An 8,924-nucleotide genomic window follows, 5' to 3' on the forward strand; every position below is an offset into this window, starting at 1 on the left:
CTCTTTCTGTTCTTCTGTCTCGGTTCTTCCTCCTCTCTCTGTTTCTGTTCTTCTGTCTCGGTTCTTCCTCCTCTCTCTGTTTCTGTTCTTCTGTCTCGGTTCTTCCTCCTCTCTCTCTTTCTGTTCTTCTGTCTCGGTTCTTCCTCCTCTCTCTGGTTTTGTGTGAACGCGTTTCGTGTGGAGAATCTCCTCCAGACTAACGTCCAGTTTGCTCTGCTTTCAGATCTCCGCACTACGCCTGCCCGGAGGTCATCAGGGTGAGTGCTTTCTCTGCTTTCTGTGCAGTAAGAGCTGCTCTTCCATCTCCGCTCTCTGCGCTCTTCCTCCTCCTCCTCTTCATCACATCGCCTCCAAACTCAAATGCACTTTCTTTGTATTTCATCTTCTGAGAACTAAAACCTGTTAGAGTTTGTCTGTATTTCTGCTTAATGCATCTGAACCTCCATAACCTCTGCTGAACTTTGAGTTGGTTTGACGTCAGTTTTCCATCTTTTTGCTGGAAAATCTTTTTAATTTCTGAAATAATAACTGATGATCTTCTTGTCTGAGTTCTTGAATCTTTCATCGCAGCATTTTGTCTTCATTCAGGGAGAGAAATACGACGGGAGGAAAGCAGACGCATGGAGCTGCGGAGTCATCCTGTTTGCACTTTTAGTGGTGAGTAACCCTGCAGCTGCTGCAGCACCTGAAACAGCTGCAGCAGCTGAAGCACCTGCAGCACCTGAAGCACCTGAAGCAGCTGCTGCAGCTGAAGCAGCTGCAAAATCAACAACTCAGAAAATAGAAACACTGAACCAGGAAAACTTTCTGTTATTGAAAAGTAACAAATTAACGTCAGCAGATCCTTTCATAGCTTCATCTGAGAGGAAACGACTAAACAGAAACGTTTTATCTAAAAGAGTCAAAACCAGAATCTGCTTTATGTTCATGTTATTATAATTAGTGCGAAAAATGAAGTTTATGAAGTTTGTAACCAGGATTTTACCAAAGCAACTATGGTTACTTCTTCTTCCTGCAGCATCTTCATCAGATTTCTCTGTTTTCCCTCTGAGCTGCTTTTATTCCTGAAGTTAAAACCGATAAAAACAGAAGATTTAAGGATTTATTTAAGTTTTTTCCGATTAAACGGATCAGATCGAAGCTGCTGCAGAAAAATCCAGAAAACTGTGAGCTTCACTTTCCATCCAGATGATGAGGAAGAGGAGCTTCCCAAACATCTTCCAACCTCTGGTGAAACGTGACAGTGATGAGTGAGTCGCCACGGCAACGAGTTGATTGCTGTTTGTTCGCCGTGTGAAGCGAAGCGTGGCGGCGTCTTGATTAAGGCAGGAAGATGAATGTCCCGGCCCGCGTTGTTGTGACAACTCGTTGCCGTGTCGACAGCCATCTGGTGATGAAGCCGCCCTCCTCGCCTCGGACGGCTTCATCACCGCCGATGGGCCCACTTCCTGTCTGACGGGCCCACTTCCTGTCTGACGGGCCCACTTCCTGTCTGACGGACCCACTTCCTGTCTGACGGACCCACTTCCTGTCTGACGGACCCACTGGTTCTGGTAACCAGAAACAAATCCGCGATCAGAGACAGAAAATGTTTCAAAGTGAATCGAGTTCTTCAAACCCGAAGCCGGTTCGGTTCTGAGAGATGAGACCACAGCACGGCGGTGGCAGTATCATGCTGATGGGAGATAAATCCAGGATAGTCCTGGAGGAAACCACTCTACTGGGATGGTTCAGTTCGGGGGTCCAACATGTGGGTCGGGGGCCATTTGTGGCCCTCGGAGTGATTTTGTGCGGCCCTTAATTACAATTAAAGAACAGCTCAAACCTGGTTTTCCAGCTTATGTTTGAGCTTTAAAATATTTCTAGATGAAATGAGAGTATAGAGAAATTTTCACTACCTTTAAAAAAACATACAATTTCAAATCTTTCAAAGTGACGATGTGCCGTACTTCATCAAACATGTTCAAGCATTAATTCAGATCAGACCTGATGGTTTTACTCAAGCTGCTTTTGGTGCATCTGTTCAGTAAACCTGGTTAAATGGAGCTGATAGCATCATCTAATCCTTCAGTCTGCAGCTTTGTGTTCATGCTGGTGAAGATTAGATATTTGATTTCTCACCATCATCATCATCATCATGGTGTCTTCCTCTCAGGGCGCACTGCCGTTCGACGACGACAACCTGAGGAACCTCCTGGAGAAGGTGAAGCTGGGGGTTTTCCACATGCCGCACTTCATCCCTCCGGACTGCCAGAACCTCCTGCGGGGGATGATCGAGGTGGACGCCGCCAAGCGCCTGACGGTGAGCTGCCGCCCGAAGAGCCGGCGTCAGAAAACAGGCAAATATTCTGAAATCTTCTCCTCTGTTTCCTGGTTCCTCCTGCAGCTAGAGCAGATCCAGAAGCACACGTGGTATCTGTAAGTACAAACCTGCTGGGCTCACCTGTTTCTCATTATGAGAGCTGCAAAGAAGAAAAACGTAGCTGATTAGCTGATGCTGATGATGATGCTGATGATGCTGTCATCAAAGCTATTTTTTTTTTTTTTCCCTTTCGAAGAAGTGCGTCCATTAGTCAGGAAGGAGAGCAGCTCCTGCAGCTCCTCTGATCTCTAATGGATTCACTGTTTCTGGCTCAGAAAAGCAGAAAATGTTGCTGAGAGGAAAATATGGACTGTCTGCACAGAGTTTCTGATGCTGCTGCTAAGATGTGACTCCAAAATGGCTACCGCCAAACATCTGCTGTAAAAAATATTCAACACTTTGGATGTTTTAACATTTTCACTGCGTTAAAATTCAGTCCTGATCTACAGTTTACCAGGTAAAAGGAAATAAAACTTTACTCAGCAGATCCATTTCTTTCTTCACCTTCTGTTTGTTTTTCCTCCAATAATTTTATTCCAAGCAAGAAACAAAAAAACACAAACGGTAGAAGAAATGAACATAAATACAATATCTAAGGATATTATACAACATGTAAATTATTATGTTAGATTTAAATTGGTGGGCAGATATACCTTGAATTAAAGTTAGCGCTTTAGCATTAGCTTCCAGTAAATACTGTGTTGATGTAGCATTTAGCATTAGCAGAGCTACTGTTTATTAGTGCTTTGGTGTTAGCGTGACTAGCTAGTGTGGCCCACCAGTGGTAACATAGAAATGATAATCTGGGATCACGCTGACCTTTGTCCTGGTTGATCAGAGACGACTGGAGAGTTTAAAGCTTCAGTATTCACATTTAGCTCCACCTTTCGGTTCCCACAATCCTCTGCTGCTCCTCAGCAGCTCCGCCGTTTGTGTTGCAGAGCTGGGAAAAACGAGCCGGAGCCGGAGCAGCCGGTTCCCAGGAAGGTGTCCATCAGGATGCTGGGCGCGCCGGAGGAGATCGACCCGGACGTCCTGGAGAGCATGCACTCCCTGGGCTGCTTCAGGGACAAGGACAAGCTGACCAAAGACCTGCTGTCTGAGGAGTGAGTGAGAGGATGAACCGTCAGGCCGCGACGCAGCGGCTCTGCTCCGCCAGCCGCTCAGCTCCGTCTTCTCTTCTCAGTGACAACCAGGAGAAGATGATCTACTTCCTGCTGCTGGACCGGAAGGAGAGATACCCGAGCCACGAGGACCAGAACCTGCCGCCGCGCAACGAGATCGGTACGTCCCTGCTGCTCCCTGAGCCGTCTGCTGGGTTCAGGCAACCAGAGTAAAGGAAACGTTTAAGTTTCTGTTTCAGCTTTTGGTTAAAATTGTGGGGAATATTAAAATCTGGACATAACGAGAAACAAATAAAATGTTTTTTTCCACCATAATTCACTTCATACTTGATGCAGATTCACTTTAAGGGAACCTGTTATGCAAAAGTCACATTTTGCATCTTTTTGTACTTCCATTTGTGTTTCTACTGCTTCAAAAAACAAAACAAGCACTTAAAAAAATACTCAGCTGCTTCTTGGCAATAAGTTCATGTTTTCTGGTGTCTGGAAAATGAGCCGTTTCAAAAACCTCCTGCATGTAACATCACATCCTGTGGGAACTGCGTCGTTACCTAGCAACCCAGCGGAGCCCAGCCCGTTACCTAGCAACCCAAGAGGAACTCCAGCATGTTTGGTCAGCTGGTACAATGGCTGCTAGAAAAGACAAGCGTTTTGTTGTTGACTCATCCATTCTGGTTGGTTGTGCTTCAGTAGATGAATAACTGGATAAAAAAGTTTCTTAATCGGATTTTTTTTTTTTTTGCTGCTTTTCAAAGATGTTCGGTTGTATAATTGAGCATCTGTTTGCAGCCATTTTCACAGTGTAAACGTTGAGTTGGGGGCGTGGCCTGTAGGGGCTTATTTGGATTTAAAGTGACAGACCCATAAAACAGTTCAGGACGGGCAGAACTGATCAGACTGAAATCTCTCTAATAATAATTTCAGTCTGTTCATTACATGTTTGTATGTAATGAACATGTTTGTATCTCCTATAGACCTGTTCCAGGAAGTGTAATGGGTGACCTTTAACCTTTGGGTCCTGAACTGTTGATCTTCTCGTCCCGTCTCAGCAGATCCTCCCAGGAAGCGCGTGGACTCGCCCATGCTGAGCCGCCACGGCAAGCGGCGACCAGAGAGGAAGTCCATGGAGGTTCTGACCGTCACAGAGGGGGGGTCGCCCGTCCCGGTGCGGCGAGCCATCGACATGGCAACCCACGGTCAGAGGTGAGCAGCGGCGGCTGCACGGTGTGCATGGTCCAACACGTCTCTGGGTCCGATCAGATGTTTAAGGGATTGTTTTGGATCCACTGGGATCTTTTTGGATCCACTGGGATCGTTTTGGATCCACTGGGATCATTTCGATGTATTTAAACAGTTCATGACGACTCTCTGCTTCACTGAACTGGAGTTTAATAAATGATCCGTTGTGTCGTCCGTGACGTACGGTCCGGTCTCAGTGGGTTTGGTCCTGGTCCAGCGTGCCGGAGAATGGGTCGGACCTGGACCTGGATCCAGATCCGGGTCCAGGTCCGGGTCGGGGGCCGGTGTGAGGAGGCGTGCATGGAGCATGCTGTCTGTCCTGCAGGACAGAAGCGTCTGCAGCTCTGAGGCTGTTTGTTTGTTTCTGGGCAGAAATATTCAAAGTCTGGATGAATCAGGAGAAACTGAGAAGTTTGAGTCGTTTCCTTCATTTTACCAAGATCTGAAATTATAACGATGAAGTTTATTTCTATCTGATGCAAACCTCAACATATTAGGGCTGCAAGGAACAATTATCTTAATTATCAATTACTCTGGCGATTAATCAGATGAAAAAAGACTTTATAAATTATAGGTACATTAAAAGATCCTAATAAGCAAATAATTCAGTTTAGAGAAGAAAGTCAACATTTGTCAGTAACAGCATTCATTTAGTTGGATTATTAATAGCAAAGGATGGATCTGCAGCTAAAGACACATTTTAACATGATGATGATAGAAATGACCATCTGACCTGCTGACATCTGGACTCTGTAGGCCTGGTCAGGTCAGGGTTTCCTGCTTTAGTAGGTAAATTTCTTCATAGGATTTTTAACCAGGTGAAGCTAAAAATGCAACCAGAGGATTTCTGGGCAGAGCAGATTTACAGACAGAATTATTTTTATCTTAAATGTTAAATGTTTAATTATTTTTAGCTTTGTGTTAATTACTACTCTAAATGTTCTTTGAGCAAATGACCTTTTTCTGAGTCTGACGATTAATCGATTACTAAATTAGTTGACCGCTATAAAACAAACAATTCATCATCATTAATATGATTAATTGTTTCATGTTGGGAGTTTTTCTGTGATTTTACTCTCCAGATTTTTTTCTGTTTGCATGAAAGCAGCTTCAGATTAAATGAACAAAAATCCTTTTGATTCATCCTGGATGAATCCACTTCCTGTTTCCATCCACTGGACAACAACCTCCATTATTTTGGTTTATTGAACCTTTTATGAGTCCAAGCAGGAAAATCCAGATTTCCTGCTGAGGTTCTAAGATCATCGCTTTGTTCCAGTAGAACCACTGAGGCTCAGGTCCGAACTGGAAACCACTGGAACTCGACCGGTTCTGTCCACACTGAACCCAGTTTACCGTCAACATGGACTGAGGATGAGGATCCAGTTTTATTGATAAAGCAAAGAGACAAAGTGACGCACAACACAATAAGATAAAAGCACAAATTTAACATAAAACAACAACCACAAAACTGATGTTCAGATCTGAAAGACCAGGAAGCACCAATACAGGAAGAACAATCATTTTAACTGGATCGGCTCCAGTGGAAGGTTCTAAACCATCAGTCGTTCTGGTGCCAGTTAAAGACGTGTTGCTGCGTTTCGTTGCTGCGTTTCGTTGCTGCGTTTCGTTGCTGCGTTTCGTTGCTGCGTTTCGTTGCTGCGTTTCGTTGCTGCGTTTCGTTGCTGCGTTTTGTTGCTGCGTTTCGTTGCCGCCTGCAGCAGAATCATTCATCCCTGCAGGATGAAGCTCATTACCATAGTCCAGCCTGATGCTAACCAGAGTTAGCATCAGAGTTCGGTTCCGCTGGTCAGAGAACCACATTTCTGTTGAAGCGAAGTGGACAGGCTGGTGTGAACGAACCATAAAACTCTAAAGGTTTAAGGAAACTCAAAGCCTGAAGCTCAACTAGAGGCTGAAGCTCAACCAGAGGCTGAAGCTCAACCAGAGGCTGAAGCTCAGCCAGAGGCTGAAGCTCAGCCAGAGGCTGAAGCTCAGCCAGAGGCTGAAGCTCAACCAGAGGCTGAAGCTCAACCAGAGGCTGAAGCTCAACCAGAGGCTGAAGCTCAACTAGAGGCTGAAGCTCAACCAGAGCCGTTCGTTCTGCTGACGGGAAGGAAGAGCGGCGTGTCGTCAGCCTAACAGTGGGAGGATTCAGCAGACGTCCTAACAATGGAGCTGAGAGGAAGCAGGGAAAGAGCCCATCTGAACCGCTCCAGAACCGCTCCAGAACCACTCCAGAACCGCTCCAGAACCAACCCAGAACCGCTCCAGAACTGCTCCAGAACCAACCCAGAACCGCTTCAGAACCGCTTCAGAACCGCTCCAGAACCAACCCAGAACCAACCCAGAACCGCTCCAGAACCGCTCCAGAACCGCTCCAGAACCGCTCCATCCGCCTGCTGAGATTAAAACTCCACCGTTTTGTCCTCTGGATCTCATGAATTCACCTAAAACCAACAGCTGGATGGTTGAAACTTGGACCCAGTTGGGTTTTCCAACAGAACTTTGGTTCCAGACTGGTTCTGAGAGACGGCGTGTTCTGGAGTTGAGGTTCTGGAAGACTGGACCTCTAACTGGTCGGGATCTGATGGGCCAAGTTTAAAGTCTGGACACCAACCTGATTTTATTTAAATATTTGAGGCCAACAGAAAAAGAAAAGTTCAAATAAACCAATAAATGACATCATGAGTGGATGGAAACCAGTTAGTGGAGTTTGACCTCTGACCTCTGCATGAGTATTTGAGAGGTTTTGGTTTCTCTGCAGTCGTCTGTTGATCTGCATGCTGATCGTCAGCCTCCTTTATGTGATCACCTTTCCTGTCTCTTCGTTTCCTTCCTGCCTCTTTGTTTTTTCTGTTTTTTTAGCAAATCTGTTTTCAGTAAAAGCTTGGATATCACAAACGCTAACTGCAGCAAGGAGGAAAGGTACGGCTCTGCCCCGTTCCTCATCTCGTTTAGTTTTTTCCGTTATTTTCCCTCCCAGACTTGAAGCTCGTAGCTGCAGCAGAAACTGTTTTTCTTCTTTGGGGCAGAAAATGTTCAAATCTGAAGACAGTTTTTCTAAACCAAATGAAACGTCTGTGAAGAGATGATAAAAAAAGGGAACCAAACTCCAAAAGGTTAATAAACTGTTGAAGTGTTTGACAATAATTATTCAAAAATACAAAATGCAGAGATGTGACTTTTTTTTAACTTTGAGTCCCAACAGATTTACTTAATTAGAAATCTAAGATTTCCAGTGAAGTGTCCTAATAAAGTGTATAATCATAACTGCTGACTCAGTAAAACTTTAAACCACTCAAATGCTAAATAATGTCCAACTGACCGTTTGAAGCCTCAGATCATCGACAGAGCAGAACCACATCCAACAGAAATGATATTTTTACATCCAAAAGGGTCAAATTAAAATACTCTAATTAAACATTTAGTCTATAATGAGTCTTTGGACAATTATTCAACATAATCTGCTGCTGAAAACCTTTGAAATTTCCTTCAGACGCTTCAGTTTCTCAACATTTTGGGTAAAAATTTGAGATTTCAAGAATAAATCCACAATACTGGAGTTCACTGTGAATGAATTTTAAATCAACATCTTAAGTCTCCGCTTGTGTGACGACATGGGGGAAAATCTAAAGTAACTCAGCCAAAGCATCAGGAATGGAACCGCAGAACCTCCACCGGTCCGGTCCAGATCAACCAGCTGCAGCCATGCGGTTCAGGAAGGAGCTCTGACCTCGACCTGCAGGTTCTGCTCAGAGATGAACGGGTTTTAGTGGGAAATGTGAAAATGAACCCCAGAAGAAAACAGAAAATCTGACAGAAATGAGAACAAGATGAGCTGGAGGAGAAACCATCAGAGTAAAGCAACGAGCTCTGACCTGTGTCCACAGAGAGGCTGACATGAATCTGTGTCCTTCAGATCTGAGCGTTTGTTTTTAAAACGGCTCCAGTTTGCTGCAGTGTTCAAACTCTGTCAGCATGACGCCGAGGATGACGCAGACGAATCAAACCGTGAAGTGAAATCCTGGACTGGTTTGTTTCCTGTGAGAGGAGCAGGAATGATGGTGCTGGAGTCGGACGCCATGTTTTCTGCGGCCCATCAGCGAGTCGTTTGTGGGCCTGGATGCAGATTAGCATAAATTAATTGGCAGGAATGCAGATGGAGGACAAACAGCTCTCAGCAGCCCGTTATCTCA

At 45.0% G+C, this 8,924-nt stretch overlaps 1 protein-coding gene across 1 annotated transcript in view; it reads left to right on the forward strand.

Moving 5' to 3' along the window:
* Positions 1-8,924, forward strand: part of LOC106936265 (serine/threonine-protein kinase BRSK2-like) — a gene marked incomplete at its 5' end in the record, with an annotated part of 32,205 nt that overhangs the window by 6,476 nt on the left and 16,805 nt on the right. The window contains 7 exons of the mRNA XM_015017143.1: positions 224-257; positions 589-657; positions 2,156-2,302; positions 2,387-2,418; positions 3,304-3,468; positions 3,549-3,646; positions 4,536-4,689. Coding sequence (XP_014872629.1) covers positions 224-257; positions 589-657; positions 2,156-2,302; positions 2,387-2,418; positions 3,304-3,468; positions 3,549-3,646; positions 4,536-4,689 — 699 coding nt within the window. The remainder of the gene's footprint in view (positions 1-223; positions 258-588; positions 658-2,155; positions 2,303-2,386; positions 2,419-3,303; positions 3,469-3,548; positions 3,647-4,535; positions 4,690-8,924) is intronic.

This window comes from Poecilia latipinna, unplaced genomic scaffold, assembly GCF_001443285.1.
Source record: "Poecilia latipinna isolate Pla-1442-1.1 unplaced genomic scaffold, P_latipinna-1.0 Scaffold2108, whole genome shotgun sequence".
In the NCBI taxonomy this organism is placed as follows: domain Eukaryota; kingdom Metazoa; phylum Chordata; class Actinopteri; order Cyprinodontiformes; family Poeciliidae; genus Poecilia; species Poecilia latipinna.